This window comes from Talpa occidentalis, unplaced genomic scaffold, assembly GCF_014898055.3.
Source record: "Talpa occidentalis isolate TD23 unplaced genomic scaffold, MPIMG_talOcc4v2.1 talOcc4.12, whole genome shotgun sequence".
Taxonomy (NCBI): domain Eukaryota; kingdom Metazoa; phylum Chordata; class Mammalia; order Eulipotyphla; family Talpidae; genus Talpa; species Talpa occidentalis.
The window spans coordinates 89,897,362-89,917,178 of record NW_023601212.1 but is presented as its reverse complement, the minus strand read 5'-3'; the positions used below and the strand labels follow the sequence as shown (position 1 = coordinate 89,917,178).

General features: G+C 58.2%; 1 protein-coding gene across 3 annotated transcripts in view; it reads left to right on the top strand.

The window, feature by feature from the left end:
• The window catches only part of SCNN1B (sodium channel epithelial 1 subunit beta), a 50,534-nt gene extending 32,507 nt beyond the window's left edge, over positions 1–18,027 (top strand). For all 3 annotated transcript variants that reach the window (XM_054693797.1, XM_037507424.2, XM_037507423.2), the window contains exons 3-13: positions 1,783–2,059; positions 3,316–3,506; positions 10,724–10,827; positions 12,361–12,524; positions 12,780–12,887; positions 14,144–14,261; positions 15,172–15,247; positions 15,332–15,389; positions 15,658–15,719; positions 16,782–16,857; positions 17,143–18,027. In XM_054693797.1, the coding sequence (XP_054549772.1) occupies positions 1,783–2,059; positions 3,316–3,506; positions 10,724–10,827; positions 12,361–12,524; positions 12,780–12,887; positions 14,144–14,261; positions 15,172–15,247; positions 15,332–15,389; positions 15,658–15,719; positions 16,782–16,857; positions 17,143–17,523 (1,615 nt within the window). In that variant the 3' untranslated portion in view covers positions 17,524–18,027. The remainder of the gene's footprint in view (positions 1–1,782; positions 2,060–3,315; positions 3,507–10,723; positions 10,828–12,360; positions 12,525–12,779; positions 12,888–14,143; positions 14,262–15,171; positions 15,248–15,331; positions 15,390–15,657; positions 15,720–16,781; positions 16,858–17,142) is intronic.
• Positions 18,028–19,817: the final 1,790 nt, after the last annotated feature.

Below are 19,817 nucleotides of genomic sequence, written 5' to 3'. Positions count from 1 at the left end.
ACTCCCTGCCCTGTTCACAGGAAAAAAACACATTAATGCTTTTCCATAAACCCTGAACTAATTGTATTTGTGATGATAGAAAACATACAGTAATCAGGTGTCGTCGCTTAGGAGTGCCAGTGTGCTGAGTGTTCTTTGGGTAATTTATGTAATTCAAGTCCACAAGACCACTGTAAGGTGGGTACCACTGTAGAAGTCCCAATTTACAGATCAGAAAACAAAGATTCAGAGAGGTGAGGGCACTTGCCCAGAGACACACAGTGGGCAACTGTGGGATTTGAACCCAGGTCGGATCGAACGCCAGAGCTGCTGCTGTTCAACCACTTAAGGGTGAGGCCTCTACACAGACAGACAAGGGGACCCAACCTAGTCAGGGTTGGAGAGAGACAGGGTGTCAGCTAGAGAAAAATGCCCCAGTGAATGAATAGAAGTTAGCCAGGCAGATTTAGGAGTCTGTCGTAACAGAAGGATGTGACACATGCCAAGGCCCTGGCGTGAGACAGAGCTGATTACATACAAGGAATTGAAAGAAGGACCCGAGTGGCTGAGTCACAGAGAATATTCTCGTCCAAAAGAAGGGATGGAATTTATACTCCCTGGTAATGTCCAGTTATCCGAATGTTCCTTCTTTCTAGTGATGGGGCTCCTCCTCCCTAGAGTGGGTCCTGAGAGCTACTCGAGAGAACCCCGAATAATTATCATGACAACAGCAGCCCTCTGTCCAGGCACTGTGCCTCGTGCATTAGCAGCATCACCTCGTTGAATCCTCCCATGTGCCCTCTGGGTACATATTTTAATCCTCCCGTTGTAGCGCAGAATTAAGCACCAGGATTCAAACCCAGAACCCAGGCAATGACCCACCAAACCCAACAGCTGCAACAATGAGGCTGTAACAGCAGCCCCGCCCCTAAGGGCCCTCACCCTCCTCCTCGTCCTGTGACCATGAGCCAGTCAGGGGCCGGGGGTATCACGTGGCTCACGTGCGTCTTTGTACCAGGCCTTGGGCCGGCATCCCGGGCCTAGCACTGTCTCCTGCAGGGAGTCTTCCAGCCCGAGCTGACACGCTGCCCTGTTGTGGATATGGAGTGACTGAAACCCGGGGGGGTCACTTGCTGGTGCCAGCAGACTGGTCACCATTTCTAGTACGGGAGCTGCCAGGGCTTGAGAGAAGATTCTGGAGCCCAGCCCCACAGTCCCATCAACCTCTTCCTCCTGTTCCCCAAATTGCTGCTGGAGAACTAGAACCCCAGGATCACTGACCTGTCCCTCCCCGCCCCCAGCTTCCTATCCTCTCCTGGGAGGAAGAAAGCCGCCCCTGTGCACAAACAGCCCACCCACTGGAGCCCATCGCCCTGCTTCCCACCTCAGCTCTGCCCCTCATCGTGGCATGAACTTGGGAAATCACAGCAACTCCCAGAGCCCCAGTGTCCTCTGTGATCGTAATTATGGCAAAGATTAAATAAACTAAGAAGTAGAAAGCACTAGTACCTGGCACGTGAGCTCACCAGAATGTGAATTTCGTAAGAGTCTAGATTGGGCTTGTTTGCTACTGGATCCTCTGCTTTACACAGTGCCTGGCACATAGTAGGTGTTCATGAAATACTTGATGAGTGAGTGAGTGGGTAGGAGGGTGGCGGGGTGGAAGGATACAGGGAAATGTATGGGTGGGTAGCAAGTGGCGGTGCTTGGGCAGGGCTCAGGGGCAAACTTACCGGGGCACGACAGGCTGCAGCTGCCCCTTCTCCCCCCGCCCTCCGGTGACCCACTGCCTCCCCCACTCAGGTACACCAAAGTCAGCCATCTGCTCAAGGACGTGGATGAGCTGATGGAAGCAGTCCTAGACAGGATCCTGGCTCGAGAGCCCAGCCAGAGCAATGCCACCCGGGCCCTGAACTTGACCATCTGGAACCACACACCTCTAGTCCTTATTGATGAGCGGGACCCCCACCATCCAGTGGTCCTCGACCTCTTTGGGGACAACCACAATGGCTCAGCCAGCGGCAGCCCAGCGCCAGGAGATCTCTGCAATGCCCACAGGTGCAAAATGGCCATGAGACTAGTAAGTGGCCCCTGGGCACATGCCAACCAATGGGCCTTGGGCTGATGGGCTGATTTTCTTTAATGATCTGGGCCCAGTGCCTGTTTTGTATGTTTGCATGACCATTTGAGAAAAATGGAAATTGTTGGTATGTTAGTCAAGACCCTTTTGGATGCAAGTGACCCAGCTCGAACTAGCTTAGCAGAACAGGGAATTTGTCAGCTCACGTGCTGAGAAGTCTGAGGTATTTAGATTCAGGTATGGCTGGATCCAGGCATTCGAATGCTGTCATCAGTTTCCCACTTCCTGTGTCCCTTTCCTCATCTGTGAAGCAGGCGTGTCTTTGGTGCTCAGCAGCTCACAGGGTCAGGCCCTTTGTGAGTGTGTGCCCACGCATGTGCACCAGTGGTGGGGGCAGAGGTTAATAGACGTGAAGCCCTGAGGACAGTGTAAAGTGTTATAATCTCCCAGAGGGGATGAGGGGAGCCAGGAATGGGCCCATTGACAGCACCCCAGCCCACGCCAGGAAGGACTACCTCAGAGAGTGAGAAGCTGCCAGCGTTCCAGAAGAAAGGCCCCCTGTGAGGGCCAACAGAGGCAGAGCTGGCAAGGCCCATGTCCAAGGGCGAAGCCTGTCCTGTGTCAGGGCCCTGAGCTTCATGGTGGACTCACTGTGACAGGTGGGAGGGAAGCCTGTCCCCTCCGTGGGAGGCCGGCAAGGTCCTTTCCCTGCTGGGGGGACAGAACTTCACAACCTGAGTCCTTTGTGTGTACCCAGCCTCCCCCAGCAGCCTCTGCAAGTCGGGGGGTGGGGGGCTGGGAAAGCACTTGGGACAGTGGAGGGTCCGAGTGTCTGTCTGTGTCTGAGCCACAGACGCATGCCAGTGGGGCCACTTGGGTGAATGTGGGTGGGTGGACTTGGGGGGCAATGCTGGCATGTGTGTGCATAGTTGTTTCTGTGACATCCTGGGGCTCTAGTGTCAGAAATGGACCTCTGTGGACGTGTGTGTCACGTGTGCACATGTGTACGTGTCGTGGGTATTATACATGTGTCTTGTGTGTACACATGTATGTGCTTGCATGTGTGTGTGTTCACTCTTGTTAAGCTGCCTATGGGCTGACTGGTGGCTGTGAGTGTCCCTGTGTGTGAAGGGACAGCCCCTGCGTACGGGGAACCGGGGTGCAGCCAGATGAGGCGCAGCCAGCAGGACCTGCAAGCAGTGGTGGTGCACCCGCAGCAGCCCCACGCCCACGGGAGCCCCTCTTGGCCTCTGCAGTGCAGCAGAAACGGGACCGTGTGCACCCTCCGGAACTTCACCAGCGCCACCCAGGCCGTGACGGAGTGGTACAGCCTGCAGGCCACCGACATCTTCGCGCAGGTGCCGCGGCAGGAGCTGGTGCAGATGGGCTACCCCGCCGAGCGGCTCATCCTGGCCTGCCTGTTCGGGGCGGAGCCCTGCAGCCACAGGTGAGCACTGCCATCGCTGGGTTGGCACCCCGCTGCCCCCACAGCCCGCCCGACCATGACCTCTCTGCACCTCAGTAGCTTTGGTCAGATTCCTGGATGCCCTGTTGCACCCCGAGGGGGTCGCTTTAGGAAAAGTCTGGAAGAAAAGCCAGGCGGGAAGGCGGACAGAGCCAGGTGACGGAGGGCCTGGCCTCCTCTACAGGGTCTGGAGCACAAACCACACCGCAGACCTATCCCTCCTGGTACTGCCCGTTGGGCACTCTGCTGTATGCGACCCCCAGGAGGGTCTCCTGACTTCCCAGGCTGGGGGCTAAGAAGGCATGGTGTCCTCCAGGCCGGGGACTTGTCCACACACTTCAGGCCTCTGGAGAAAGGGAGTTTGACTTTAGACACGTGACAGGCTCCTAGATCCACTCTCTTGGGGACTGTAGCCTCAACTCAGGAACCTTCAGGAAGTTCTAGAATCTGCTGAAAGGCATGGGCCCCCACCCACTCCTGTGGTCGCTGCAGCTGGTGTCCCGGAGCCGAGCCCACAGAGCAGGCGTACTGCACACCTCGCCCCCCATCTGGCAGCCCTGAGTGAAGCTGGGGTACCTGGGGCACTAGCTTCAGGTCCACAAGTTCAGCTTGACCCCCTCGCTGAGAGGACGTGCAATGCTATCGTTCCCAATGCGTGGCCCGTCTGCTCTGTGAGCTCACACCCCGCAGTGCGAGGGAGGTGGGAAAAAGGGATCCACTAGGACCTGCCGGGATCCACTGGGATCTGCTATCTGGTTCTCGGCTCTGAAGGGTGCGCTTCTCCCGTTGTGCAGCATCCTGGGGTTTAAAGGCATGTGCTGCCCAGGGCCTGGCCCCTAGCCTGAGCAGGCTGCTTGATGGACCGGTCCAGCACCAGAGGCAGTGTCAAGGCTGGGGACCGTGTACCTCCTGCCGACACGGCACCCTCAAAGCCAGTCCCGCTTGGGTCACACACACTGAGGGTGAGGGATGGGTTCCCCTCTCCAAAAAAATAAGGCAGAGAAGCTGTTAGCAGAAAAGAGAGGAATAGATGGCTGATGAGAGGGCACAACGTCCCGTGTGGACCACACGTCGTCTGTGGAGTGGCTGAGTCTGGGGCTCAAGCCTCGTGGAGGGCCTGGACTCTGCGTTCAAGCCCTGGCTCTGTCTTGCAAGCTTGTGACCTTGAACGAGGTTCTTAACCTCACTGCGCCTCCGTTTTCCTCTTCCCTAAAACAGGACAATAATTGTGCCTGCTCGACAGGCTAATTTTGATTATTAAATGAGTTACCATGCAAGAGGGCTGACCATAGTCCTGAGCCCAAGAAATATTAGTTATTACTCACATTAAGCCCACATATGCCAAGGCTCTCATTATTCAGTCATAATGCTAACAGTTAATGAGACCTTCTTCCATGCATAAAACTATTTTCACCTCGGCCACAGGCCTGTGAGAAAGGCACTATTATTTCTCCCCACGTTGTGTGATGAAACCGAGGCCCAGAGAGGTGTGGCAACGGCTCTGAAGTCACACAGCTGGTGAGTGACAGGGCTGATGGCCCGGCCAGGCCCACCCCATGACGCTCTACCACCTCATCTGAAACTGGGATGCTCACCTTCCTCTCCCGGCCTCTCCCAAGCCCATTTCTCTAGTCGTGGGCAGGTCTGAGTGGGAGGCATCACCGGCCTGGCCCAGAAGTCTCAGAGCCCTTGTCTCTGTGCGCCCCACTGGCCGCTGGTCGCCACCGCTCACCACCGTCCTGACTCAGCCTCCCGGCCTCCTGTGCTGGTGTCCGAGCACCAGGGCCCCTGCCTCCTCACTGTCCCTCTGACTCATCCTCTCCTGCCGGCCCAGCCGGCGTTCCGGAAGCAGTGGCAGGGTGTTAGGAGAAGGTGACCGTGTCGGGACCGGACACCAAAGCTCCCGGCTCTGGGGCCAGGGCTGTGTGCGGTGGGCTTCGTGCCTTACCTCCTCTGTGCCTCTGTTCCCTCCTCTGGAAAGTGGGAAGAATAAAATCACCTCCCAGGGCTGTGTCTGGGATCAAATGAGTTCCCATCCAGCACCTCGCACATGGCAAGGCTTAGCTGAGGATTTTTTAAATAAACCTTTTACTGTGGAATAATGTACAGAAAAGCTGCAGAGAGAGTACAGGGCCCTCGCCCTCTTTGCCCGTCCCCTCTGCCCTGAACATCTTGCATCACCATCTTCATCGTCACAACCTCGGGGCTCGTGACCATGATCTCAGCACTGGGCTTGGCTTCCCCCGTGTCCCCCGCTGAGCTGTGCCTGCCCCAAGCTCTCCCCGGGAGCGATGGCATCTCCTGCGTCTTCCCCAGGGAGTGACGGTTTCTTGGGCTTCCTTGTTCTGGGGGCCAGTTGTGAAGGAATCAGCAAAGAAAGACTTCCGGTTGGGTTTGTCTGCTGATCTCAACCCAAGGGATGGGTTTGGGGGAAGAGGCCACGGAGGTGAGTGCGTGCCGCGCGCCGCCGCCCGAGAGGTGACCTTCCTCCGTGGGCAGGGAGTCACGTGTGGCATTTCCAGTGTGAAGTAACCCCCTTCCTTGCCATGTGCTGCATCACCCAAGCGAGTCACCAGCTCCAGTCTACACCGGGTGGGGTGGGGGGGAGGAGATAACAGGTTATTTGGAATTCTTCTGTGAGGAAAGCTTGTCTGTTCTCCGTTTGTTTATTTATCCAACTGTTTACGCCAGCGTGCGCTCCCGTGTATCTGGCTTGTAAGCCAACACCGCGCTAGTTGTTTTCTTACTCGGTTTCTCCCAGCTTTGGTCAATGGGAGCTCACTCAGTTGGCTCAATGTCCCCTTGACTTTTCTCCAGCCATTTCTTTTATTGATTTATCATTCTGAGTTCTGTCCTTACTTTCTGGCTTTACCAGACACCCCAGTCCTAGAGCCAGACACTTCTCGAAGCAGCCCTGGCTCCTTTCGTTGGAGAACAGTATTTAGAAACCAAGCTCTCGGCATCTATAAGCAAATCATCATCATCATCATCATCATCGGGATAGTAATCATTATCAGGGACTGGCTGGCTAGTTTCTGACCTGGGAAGCTTTCCTGCCCCCTAACACAGCACCCCTATTGTTACGCTGCTTCCAGCCCTGGCGCTCCATTTCCAGGCTTTTCCTAGAGGCTTGCTCCGTCTCACGAGAGTTTTGGAGGGAAATGCCTGGAGCTGAAGGCGCCTGGGGCTGGGAGCAGCCTCTTTGGGTAAAGAGCTTTATCAACAGGCAAATAGTTGGCACAAGCTTGAGAGCAGGAGTGGGGCCCTGGGCAGGAGGGGATCCCGCCCCGCCCTGAGCAGCCTCCCACTCCTGGGCTGCAGATGGCCGCAGCTCCCTGGGAATGCAGTGTCCTTCTGCCCCTGGGGTGGGGTCGCTCCCTCCAGCCGTGCTGGCTGGGGCTGGTTAGCCCCGCTCTGCTCCTTCCCTGTGGCCACAGCCCTGATCCCACACAGGCCGCAGACTCAGCAGTGCCCGCCCCAAAGTCTTCTCCCCTCCCAGCCCGTGCCTGTGCGGGCCCCTGGCCTGCTGTGCCCTCTCTCCTCCCCACTGCCCTGGGCTCAGCGTCTCTGACTTGTCCTTAAAGTCTTAGTTCAGGCCTCACCTCTCCAAGAACCCTTCCCAGACCCACTACTCCTTGCACCCCCAGGGGGAATTAGGTGTCACTCCTCCACACTTAAATCTGGATGACCTTATCAAGTATTGCAGTTGATCCGGCAAATATTTACCAAGTGTCTGTCTGCTGGGTGCCAGACCAGGCAGAGCTGTGAGTGGCAGGGGCCAGCGTCTGTGGACGAATCAGGATTCTCGGCGTCTGGCCCTCACCTCCGATCCGCTGGGGGCTGCTCTGATCCCCGTGTTACAGCTGGGGAAAGCCAGGTCACCAGATAGTAAGAGCCAGCGCCGGCCTTGGAATTCAGGCAGGTTGGGTGCCTGGTGTGAGCCTCAGCCTCCAAGTTCTTTCTCCCTCTAGACACTGGGCTTACATTTTAAAGCAGGAGGCAGCAGACGCACAATTAAATAAAGAAGGTGATTTCAGATTTTGACTCCTGCTATCTAGGGAATAAATAGGTGGGAACGATAGGACAGGCAGGGACTCCACAGGCGGGGTCTGTGGAGTCTCAGAGCCCAGGACACCTGAAGGATGAAGACAGACTGGTTATTTGAAGTGCTAGTAAAGAATATTCCAGACCAAGGAGCAGCCACTGGGGCCTGGAATTTGGAAACCTCTTGGAGAGTCACTGAAATGTAGCGAATAAGAGGAAGCCAAGGCAGGGGGGTTGCATGTTATTCTGGAGTGGCAGGGCGCCCCTGGAGGCTGCCGGGTGGGGCAGTGTCAAAGTCTCATCACAGGTCCTGAGCTGTGGAGCTGTGCTGGAGAAGGTCAGGCAGCAAGGGTGGAAACAGCTCCTCCCGAGGGTGCCCGTGGGTGGGTGCTGGTGGCCTGGACTGGGGAGGGAGCTGAGGAATTGCCCTGAGGCCCTCCTGTTGCCAGCCCCACTGGCAGCTTCCAGGGCGAGGCTGTCTTTTCCCCTGTGCTGTCCCCAAGCCAGCCCCGCCTCAATAAACATTCAGTGGGTGTAGAAATGTGGCTTCTTCCTGATTTCCCTTTCACCATTGAGAAACCAGAGCTCAGAGGTGGAGTCAGCGGCAGCTCCGCATTGCGGATGGCGCAGCCTCCCTGGACCCACCTTGCTGTGGTGGAGACCAAAGACAGGATGAGGCTGCCTTGTCTGAGCGCAGGGACAAGTGACTCCTGACCTCATGGGGCTGCTGTGGGATTAAGTGATGACGTTCTGCTGCCATATCGTATGGAATAGGAATGCCACAGGGACGTTCTGCAGGGCCTGGCCCATAAAAGTCTCTCAGTGGGTGTTGGGTGGGAACTCGAAGGCATTTTAAAGACACATGTATCTGTCTGTCGATTTCTGCAGCTTCTGACTCTCTTCGCCCCATTCTGTCCTGCTTTTAATGAGAGAAACCATATAAAACATCACAGGCATTTTTTAAGCTATTTCTTATGGAGACCTGAGAAGAGACACATCCAGAAAATAGAGTTTGATCAATTCACGTGGAGCCACCAGCCAGAGCCACCAACCGTGCCCACACCCCCTCCCTCTGCAGCATACAGCAAATCCCGGGCTTGATCTCTTTAGTCTGGAAATAGTTCAGAATGGGGCTGTAAGAGGGGAAGAGCCGCAAGGCCATCATCCCACCTGAAAAAACTAACAACCATCCCCTCAACCATGTAGTCATGTTCACACTGTTAAATGCCATAGGTTTCTGTCTGTCTGTTTGAATCAGGAGCCAATTAAAGCTCCACGTTGTGATGGGTCCCAAGTTCTTCACGATTCTTTTAACCTATAGGTTGCCTCCCTTGCCCTCTTCTACGTTTTATTCATTGAAGGAACGGGGCTGTTTATCCCATTGAGCTCGCTGCTGTCTGGATTCTACAGTGGTGTGTAGGGCCCTGTTCCTCTGCCCCCAGTGCTTCCTGGAAATGCAGAGAAGGATGCTCCCTCCTGTTCCAGGGTGATATTTTAGCCACTTCCTCTGCTGCCTGGGCCCTCCCACAGGTGACACACAGCTTGATCATCACACTGCCCTTTGCTCAGAGCCAAGCATTCGTCAAGGATGCAAAATAATGATCTTTGGTAGTTTGTCCTCCCCTTCTATGAGCTGGAGCCAATCAGAACTCCTTTAATACCTATACTGCAAGAAAAAAGTACATCAGCTGGAGGTGTCACAGATTAATAGTTAAAGACATATCAGCCAATCACATGTTAATGTCATTTGGTTTCCAGTTTCACAAACTTTAATGATAGATTCCAAATAGACATTAATGAGACCATTGGAACTTTGAACTTAACATTAAGAAATTTTTGTTCATTATATTTAGTGTGGTAATGGTACTATTTTTTAAGTTCTTACTTTTAGAGATACATATGGGAGCATTTAGAAATAAAATCATGATGTCTCAGATTGGCTTCAAAATGCTGTGCCTAGGAGAGTGGGGGTGTGTGCAGAGATAACAGGACCAGCTGGGGACGATGATGGTGGAAGCTGACGGTGGGCTTCCTTCTCTTGACTTTTGTATGTATGAAATGTTCATGTCAAAAACAATTTTTAAACTGAATTCTTTGAAACGACATTACACCATTGCTATTTCTGCGAGCATCTTCAAGTTCACCTTTCTTGTTGAATTATTTCTTTTGGAGACAGTTCCATGACATACGAAAGGGCCCTATCCAGGCCTCTGCAGGTCTCATTCTGCAGTACTCTCTCTCTTGGGCCTCTGCTTTCACCCCTTCCTGACTTACCCCCTCTCTAACCCTCCATCTCAGTCACATTCCTCGATGTCCAAGTTCCAAATATTCTCAGACAAGCCCACCTGTGTGGTCCTTGGGGCAGGAGCTGCCTGGAGGGGGTCTCAAGATCTGTACTAATGTCCTGGGGCTGCTGTCACAAAGTACTATAAGCCAGGTGGCTTAATTCTTCAGGAAGGGGCTCTCCCAGAGGAGCCCAGAGGCTGAAATCCAGGTGTCAGCAGGACCCGGCTCCCCAGAGACTCTCGGGGAGTATCCTTGCCTCCTGCAGCATCTGGTCGCAGAACTTCCTGTCTCAGAACTGTCTTCCTGTCTGCCTTCGTGTGGCCATCTCTGTCTGCTTCTTTTCTCTCTTGTAAGGACACTTGTGATTGAACAGTCCAGGGACCTCATCTCAATTATTAATCCTTATACTTCTAATACGTAATGGTAATCCTTAATTATATCTGCAAAGAAAGACGCTTTTCCCAAATAAGGCTGCATTCCTAGGTCCTGGGGTTAGGGTATGGACATATCTTTTGGGGGACCAACATTCACCCCACACACACACACACACATGGTTTGGGAAGACCCTTTAGATGTGACACACAAAAGCATCCAAAAAACTTCTTTTTTCATGATTTATGGCTGAACCAGAGTCTGAGCCCGGGCTCCAGAGTCTCCCTCGGCCCCTCTTTTCCAGGGGGGCTGGGGCTCTCCTCTCTGGCTTGCGCATGGGGGCAGGGGCATGGGCAGAATGACCTTTCCCTCCTGAACCCTCTGAGAGTGAGCACAGGGCAGCCCAGCTCCCCTTAACCACCAGCCCAGACAGCAGACGGTGGGGGAGCTGTTGACTGGCTGGGGCCCTGCCCTCCCACCAACGGAGTTTCTTCCAGGAACTTCACCACCATCTTCCATCCTGATTACGGTAACTGCTACATCTTCAACTGGGGCATGACGGAGAAGGCGCTCCCTTCGGCCAACCCGGGAGCTGAGTTCGGTGAGTCCTGGTTCATCCTGGGGTCAAGCCTAAAGGGGGTGAGGACTGTGTCCCCATTTTGCTGAGGAGCAAAGTGAGGATTCAGAAGTAGTACCGCTTCGCACTACCCCCCGGGCCTCGGGGGTCCAATCCCAGCTCCACTGCTTACCCCCTGGGGGATCCTGAGCTCCTCAGAGCTGTGGTTTCCCATCTGAAACAGGTGTCTAGTAGCACTGCGCAGAGGGTGGTACAGGCCTCGCTGCACCGTGAGCCATACGTGGCAGAGCTGCTCCACACGGAGCTGCAGGGGGGGTGAGGCCCCACGTATGCCCTGTATTCTGAGACACTTAGAGATCTTACCCGTGATCCCCCGGTGAAGATGCGCTGACCCCTTCTCCAAGCCAGAGCCACAGGCCATGCACTTCCTGCAAAGAGAATCAGGGAGTCAGAGCAGGGCAAAGCTGCAAATAGAAGCCGAGAGTGGGCGGTGGATGGTGGCTGAAGGAAGCTGCTGGTTGCCTGTCAGGAGGCAGCCAGGCAGGAGGCAGGGAGAGGCTGGTGGGCTCAGGGGGCTTGGACTTGGGGCTGAGGGAGTGAATCCTTCCTCCCTCGGGTTCTGACCTCTCCAGCCACCAAGGGACAGTTGTCATTCAGCAACAATCAGGGCTGGGGGCCAGGATGGGGGCGCTGAGCACTCTTCCCTTGACCCCTGTGGCCCTGAAAGCTCTGAGTCCCAGGGGCCGATCCCTCATGCTAAGGGGCAGATGATTAAGATCTAGGACCCCAGCAACTCCACTTCCTTGCTGGGTGACCTCAGTCCCTTCGCCTCTCTGTGCCTCAGTTTCCGCATCTGTAAAGTGGGCACAGTAACAGCAGCGACCTCAGCACGTCCTGTGAGCACCACTGAGGTCGTGGGTAATAAGCGCCCAGCATACAGCAAGTGCTCAATAAGTGCCAGCACCTAGCCCGATATATGGAGCATAAAACCTGGGGTCAGCTCTCTGCCTGCCACGAGGGGACAGGCGAATGGGGAAGGAAGAGACAGAAAAAGAAGAATCACAAGCGAGGCCAGTACTTGGGAGAGAAGTTCCAGAGGCCCTGAGACCGGTCTAGGTGGTCGGGGAAGGCCTCTGGAGGAAGTGACACCTGCGAGCTGAAGGGAGAGCAGGAGTTTCTGGGTGCTGGGTGAGGCTGGGGCAGCATTCCAGAGGGAATGACTGCGGGCTGGAGGCCAGGCGGCAGGAAGGGGCACGGAGGCCAAGGAGAGCAGGAACGGGGAGCGTGAGGACACTGGTGTGAGCAGGCCGGGCTGGGCCCTGGATCTTCCTGCCACGTGGAAGGGCTTATGGGGACAGGAGGGGTGACCGGCCCCAAGGAGGAGACTGGGCCCTGGACTGGGACGGGGACCTTGGAGGGGACAAGAAGTGGAAATTTTTGCAAAGTGGAGCCTCACCCCGGAGGTCCCCTTGGCTGGAGGGACTCAGACAAAGGGGTGGTGGGCCCCCCTCAGCAGTGTGGGGGGAACTCAGGCCGCCCTTGACCCCTTCCCCACAGGCCTCAAGCTGATCCTGGACATAGGCCAGGAGGACTACGTGCCCTTCCTGACGTCCACGGCCGGCGCCCGCCTGTTGCTTCACGAGCAGCGGTCCTACCCTTTCATCAAGGACGAGGGCATCTACGCCATGTCAGGGGCCGAGACATCCATCGGGGTGCTGGTGGTACGGCCAGAGGAGGGGCCCGGGTCTCCCCAAGGCTCGCCTGGCCTAGGTTAAGATCACTCCTGCCTCACTCTGGCTGGAACCCCCAGCCCCACCCCAGGGTGGCCATGGGAGAGATGAGCGCCCCTGGTGCCTGCAGGGGCCCAGCTCCCCATCCCCCTTCAGCATCCCCTAGATCCTCATGCCTGTGGAAGGGTCCCACGGGACTTCCTGGGGGTGGCCAGGGGCCCCCACAAGCAACCTCTCTGGACACAGGACAAGCTGGAGCGCATGGGCGAGCCCTACAGCCAGTGCACCGTGAACGGCTCCGACGTCCCCATCCGGAACCTCTACAGCAGCTACAACACCACCTACTCCATCCAGGTGGGAGGCTGGCGCGGCTCTGGCTACTTTGGGGGCGCTCCCTGACCGCTGCCCACGGCCTCGGGGCTGCAGGAGAGAGCCGGCCCTGTCCAGGCTGGCTCGGCGGGACTTTCGTGAACACCGGGTGCCCTGGAGGTTGTGGGCCCAGTCCGGTCCCCGGGTTCTCGCCTCTCACCCCCCTTGGCAGGCGTGCCCTTGGGGAGGCCCAGGGTGATAGGGATCTCACTCTGGGGTGTCCCGAGAAGAGCCCCCGTGTGGGAAACGCTATGGTAAGGGCAGGCGAGTCGTGCTTTGAACACCCCTGTGAGGCAATAATACCCTAACGATGACTGCTCGCTGCTGTTGGCATCTGCCAGCCCGTTGGCAACAGCATCCACTATCGCGCGTTACAAGCGTTTATTAATACGCCAGGAACAGGCCTACGTGTGGAGGCAGCTCCTTTTCCAGGCACTTTACAGATACATTAACTCACTTAAGCCTCTCAGGGCCCTCAGCTGTAGATCCTGTTATTAGGAAAGAGGAAATTGGGATCTCCAGACCCCCAACCCCACCCGAACCCTCTTCAGTTTCCAAGAAGTCCCTCTTCATATTGGCCTCCGGCCCCTTTGCGGACGCTGGGGGCTCCCCTCCCGTCCTGACCCCAAGGCCACTGTGGGAAGCTGTCCCCAGGCCCCCCCCACCCCGTGAGTGGACGGAGACCCAGAGGCTCCGACAGTCCTGGACGCAGCTGGCCCCGCAGCCAGCGGGAAGGGCCTGGAGCCCGGAGGGCGCGGCCTGATGAGTGGAGACTCGTCACCTCCAGTGCCCAAGTCCCCCCTCCCGGCACCCCCGGGGACCGTCTGCTGCTCACCTGTGCTGAGCGGCTCCCCCCAGGAGGAGGGGACACGGGGCCCGCCTGCCCGCCCCCCGCGGGGCTGCCCTTCCCGGGTGCAGCCGGAAGACGGGAAGAGCAGGAGCCTTGGGAGGACGCGCGGAGGGTCAGCGCTGGCGCTTGGAACCGGCCTCCCTCCCGGTGCCTCCGGGGGACCCGGCTCTGAAGGGTGGCAGGACAATCTCCGAGGGGAGCCTGGCCCGAGAGCCCCTGGAAGGCTAGGGATGGGGGGACGCCCCCCACATGCAGCTCAGCCACCGCCCCCCAGCCTCCCAGCCGCAGGGGCACCGCCTGCTCCCCGGCTCCCTGAGCCGGCCCCTGGCCCCTGGGCTGGGGTAGGCGGCCACTTCACGGTCTCTCTCCCCCGCCCCGCCACCCCCGCCAGGCCTGCATTCGCTCCTGCTTCCAAGACCACATGATCCACAACTGCAGCTGCGGCCACTACCTGTACCCGCTGCCCCAGGGGGAGAAATATTGCAATACCCGGGACTTCCCAGACTGGGGTGAGTGGGGCGCCCTAGCCCGCTGGGCCACTGCCCACGAGGGCTCTGACCACAAGCTGGGGGTGAAGAGCCAAGCCCTCGCGGGGCCCCAGGGCGCGCCTCTCCTGCACAGCCCCCAGGCCCCAGCCCCTCCCAGCCCAGTCCACCCAGTGAAAGCTGGGAACGTGTGCGAGGGAGTGACCTCGTCCTCAAGGGGTGTGGGTGTTCCACACGCCGCCGCTGGCAGGTGCACCTGTGTGTGTTTACATTTGCACACACTTGTGAAAGGCACTGGGGGGCCAATGTGGGGCACTCAAGAGCCGGGCACTGTGCCTGTGCGTGTTCACATGCCAGCAGGGTGCCCGCTCCCGTGCGCTGTCGTGTGTGCTGGTCTGAGCACACGCACGGGTGTGCAAGCACAAGGCCTGCTAGGTCCAGGCACGTGTCCGCGCCTGAGTGGGCTCAGGGGGGCGGGGAAGGGAGAGGGGGTGGCTCCCCGGAGCTTGAAACCAGAAGCCACACGACCCCGGACGACCTCGGCCGTCTCACTCCCGCTGAGCTGGTGCCAGGCCCGGCCCTGGTGGTCCGGAGTGTGAACAGCCCGGGACGGGCAGCCACAGAGAGAGCGCAGTCCCCTCCTAAACCCAACACAACGTGGAGACGAGGGGGAAGCTTGACCCCTGCCCTCCCTCCACCCCCTGTCCCCCAGGACTGGGGGCAAGGTTGCTGCTCGGAGGCTGTGCGCAGAGTCTGGGGCTTCTGGGGAGACAGCCGGGGAGAGGGGTGGGGCGGGGGAGTCTCCGGGGCCGGAGTGTGGACTGAGACCTTCCCGCCAGCCTAGCCCAGGCCTCGGGCGGGCAGGACGGGAGGGCAGGGGCCAGCCAGAGGGGAGAGGAAAACCCGGGGCCCCGCCTGCCTGTCCCCCGCGCAGCCTACTGCTACTCCAGCCTGCGCAGGAGCGTGGCGCAGAGGGAGGCCTGCATCCACCTGTGCAAGGAGTCCTGCAAGTGAGTGGGGCGCGGGCCGGGCGGGCCCCGGGGCCCCAGGGGACACGCTGGGGGGACAGCCACACCCTGCCTTCTCTCTTCCAGTGACACCCAGTACAAGATGACCATCTCCATGGCCGACTGGCCTTCTGTGGCCTCCGAGGTGAGACGGCCGCGTGGCCGAGCGCCCGGCCCCGTCTTTGGGCTGGGGACGGGAGGGGCATGGCTCCGCGGGCTGTCGGGGGGAGTCTGGCGATCTGGCACCTTCTCCCCATAACAGCCACTGCCTCCCCCCACCCCACCCCCCACGCGTGGTCCCCAGGGGACCTCAGGAAGCCGCAGGGCCGGGGTCTGCCTCCACGGGGAAGCAGGACCAGGACAGGGCGGGGCTGCCGCAGGCACCATTGTTTCAGCTGCCTTCTTGGTTCCAGGACTGGATCTTCCACGTCTTGTCTCAGGAGCGGGATCAAAGCACTAATATCACCTTGAGCAGGTGAGCCTGGGGTCTGGGCAGGGCTGGGGAAGGCGAAAGGGAAAGAACGCGCGCCTTGGGGACAGGTCTGAGCAGAGGGCAGATCCCTGGACGCCTCCGCACACCAGCAGAGGCAGGAGCAAGCCTGGGGGAGCCCGGGGAGGGCGAGACTCCAGCCGGCGGGGACGCAGAGCCCACACTTCCTCGAGGAGAGCCACGCCTCTACCCGTCCACCCCCAAGCCCCCCCCGACCTGTTCCACCCTCCCACCCTCCCACCATCCATCACTCCACTCAGCACCCACCCTTCCATTCACCCACCACCCGCCACCTACCCCCCGACCCCCACCGTCCATCCGTCCCTTCCTCCACCCTTGCACCCACCCACCTTCCTCCTCCCACTCGCCCCCTTTCCAGCCCCTCAACACAAGTGTGCGCTGCGCGCAAGAGCAGCACACGGGCCCCGCTCTCGGGAAGCTCCAGCGTGGAGGAGAGATGCCCACAGCTTGTGAGGAGGAGCTTCCGACCAGACCCTCACTTGGGGGCACAGCAGGGAAGGAGCCTCGCCTCCAGCTGCCTGAGAGCAGAGGCGTCTGCATGGGGAGTGACCCAGCTGGATCTGGGGGAGCAGGGACTGCTCAGACTAACAAGAGTGAAGCGGCCCAGACAGAGGCGCGGTGTGGGAGATCCCCATCTGAGGACCACCGGGTGGAAGGGGAAGCCCCTCAGCCGCTGTTCTGGAAGGAGCAGGCCTGGGACCCTGCAGCGCCCGCCGCCGCCTGTTAGCCGGGTCTTGGGGGAGCTCAGAACCCGTCCTCGGGGTTGTCTCAGGCCAGTGTTCTTAGGAAGCGGGTTCAACGAGGTGCCACAGGGTGGACTCTGGGCCCTTTGTGGCTCCAGGCCCAGGGGGCGCCGGGAAGGCAGTGCTGTTGGCTCTTGTTTGGGCCTCACTGGACCTCACCATTCAAGGGAGTGAGCCTGAGAGAAGCTCGGCCAGCAGGCGCGCACATGTGTGTGTGTGCATGTGTGTGTGCGCGTGTGCGTGTGTCTGAGGCGGGGGCACCGCTTTCTTCCTGTTTCTGCAGGAAGGGAATTATGAAGCTCAACATCTACTTCCAAGAATTCAACTACCGCACTATTGAGGAGTCTGCAGCCAACAATGTGAGTCTGGGGGCTCCTGCCACTTCAGCCCTGCCCTGCCTCTCCCCACACCCCTCCTGTCCTCCCCCTGAGGGTGGACAGGGTCCTGGGCCCAACAGGGGACTTGAGAAGGTCCCAAGTTCTCTCCCTGGGCTGCAATAGTTGCCTTTGCCCCTCGCGGCCACCACCCACCTCACAGGAACCCGTGAGCTCCCGGGGTCCAGGTAGGACCTGTGCCCCCCCACCACCACCACATCCCCCGACCCCTGCGGCCCTGCCAGGGCCTCAGCCCCCTGCTCCCCACAGATCGTCTGGCTGCTCTCAAACCTGGGTGGCCAGTTTGGCTTCTGGATGGGGGGCTCGGTGCTGTGCCTCATCGAGTTCGGGGAGATCATCATCGACTTCGTGTGGATCACCATCATCAAGCTGGTGGCCTTGGCCAGGGGCCTGCGGCGGAGGCGCACCCCGACGCGCTACGCCGGCCCCCCGCCCACCGTGGCCGAGCTGGTGGAGGCCCACACCAACTTCGGCTTCCAGCCCGACGTGGCCCCGCGTGGCCCCGCCGCCCGCGCCTACCCCGACGAGCAGGCTCTGCCCATCCCGGGCACCCCGCCCCCCAACTACGACTCCCTGCGCCTGCAGCCCCTGGACGTCATCGAGTCTGACAGCGAGGGGGACGCCGTCTAGACCCCCCCGTCCGCCCAGGCAGCCGAGAACTCAAACCCGAGACGCCCAGACCATGCCCGGGTCTTCTTCAAGGTGCCCTCTCCAGAGGGCCAGGCCTGTGGGTCCCAAGGCCGAGGTCTGTCCCTCCCCCGAGAGACCTGCGCCCCGTGGGGTCCCGCTGCTGGCGCAATGCCAGCGCTGTGCCCCCCAGCCCCACCCCCAGGTGACCTGCACCTGGCCTGGGCACCCCCAGCCGGGTCCCAGAGCTCCCCAGCACCCTCACCTGCAGGCAGGTGCCTTTCCCCTCCGGGCCAGCCCGGGAGCAGCATTCCGTGCTGTCTGTGCCCAGAACCCACACCGCCCCCTTCCTGGCCTGGCTGACCTTGGTGAGCCCCCAGCTCGCCTTGCTGGGGCTGACCTCTCGCACGAGCTCAGGGAGGGCATGGGCTGTGGAGAGCAGAAGGGCATCGGGCTAGGAGACCCTGCAAGGGGGCATATGTTTTGTTCTAGAAAATAAAAAATAGGAAACGTAGAACCGAGCTGTGTTCTTTGTCGGGCTGGCGGCCGGGTGCCCTCTGAGGCCGCTCCGGGGTGGGGGCCGGGCGGCCATCCTTGAGCGCACAGGCCTGGCCAGGGAAAGATGCCTCGGGCTGGGCGGCTGGTCTTAATGTCCCTTTCAGGTTGTCCCTGACTCGTGGCCTTGGGGCTCTATTCAGAGTAAGTTCAGTTCACCCCACTTAGTTCTTTGGGTTACAAGGGGGTGGGGGGAGAGAGCAAGAAAAGATACTCATAGTGACTTAAGCAAAAGGGTCTCAGCAATGCAAATTGAGGGTCCATCTCTGGTCGTCCAGGCAGGCGCTCCTTACATTGCTGAAAAAAAAAACTCATAGCAGGAATCTAGAAAACTTAAATAAGGGACCAGGAAAATGAATAACTTTAAGAAAGTGAAAATCAAAATCAACAAAAAACTATGAACCAGAGACACTTTTTGGGGGGTGGGGGGCGGGAGGGGAGGGATTGGGGTCAGAATGGGGGGGTTGCAATTGTATGGGGAATATAAAAATAAAATTTATTATTAAAAAAAAAAAAAAAAAAAAGCCACTGGGACTCCAAAGCCACGTCTCCATTTAGCAACAGCAGCGGAGAGGGCGCTTTTCTCAATGAGCGCGGCCGGTTCCGGGGCTGACTCTCATTGGTCACTGGAGGGGTCACATGTCTGTCTCTGAACCAATCAGTGCGTCCCGCTGGACAGGGGCTCAGATTGGTCAGCCTCCGCCTCACCTGAGGCCGGTTGGGCCCCAGAGAAGAATTAGATGGCCTGAGGCTGGTGGGGCCGTGGTTCCTAGGGGTGCCAGATAAAATACAGGTCGCCAATTAAACTTGAATTTTAGATAAACACGTTGCAAATTAATTTTTTAATAGAAGTACATCCGTGTAAATGTTTGGGACATATACTAATAAATCATTCCTTTAATCGGGCTTTCTGTATTTTTAATTGCTAAATGCAGCAATCCTAAAATGGCTCCTCGTTCGGTTAGGAAGCTGTTACAGAAGGGGTCTGGCAGGTGCAGCTGCACTCAGGCTGTGGGGCAGCAGCTTCTGAGGGTGCAGCCCTCCTGGGGGAAATCACCTGGCTCCTTGGCCTGGAAGGCAGCCCCACTTGGAGCTCACAGGGGCATCTGTGGAGGAAGGAAGCGCCACAGACTGGGGGCCACTCCAGCCAAGGGAGGCATTGCGAGGGATTGAGTTGGGGGAGGGGGAGCTGGGGGTGGGGAGCTGAGCTTACCCCTCAGCACTGAGTCTGCCAGCTGGAGTCACAGTCTTTGGTAGTTACAGTCTGACTGTGACTACTGCTTTCATTACTGGCAGTAGTATCATCCCTGCTATTATCATTTGTTGTGATTAAACAAAGGCTACGTTGTATCAAGCACTTGACACATGCCAGGCACTGGTCCAAGTACTTTATAAATCTTATTTCCTTCTCACAACCACCGAGAAATATTATCATTCCATTTGCAGGTAAGTAAGTTGAGACTCAGAGAGGTAAAGCGAGGTTCCCAAGATCACAATCCCGGTAAGTGATGAGGTGAGACCCCATCCAGCCTCAACCTCTTGGTGCCAATAGTTGATAGTTGGAATAATACCAATCCCTAACAGGAGCCCAGGGCTTTCGGATTTGTTGCCTCCTCTGATGCAGTGGGGCGGGCAGAGCAATGACAATCTAGATCCTTTTGCCAGCTTTTTGGTCACAAATTAATTTGCACTGAGTCAAGCTACAAAGGAGGTCACACGATGGAATACTACTCAGCGATCAA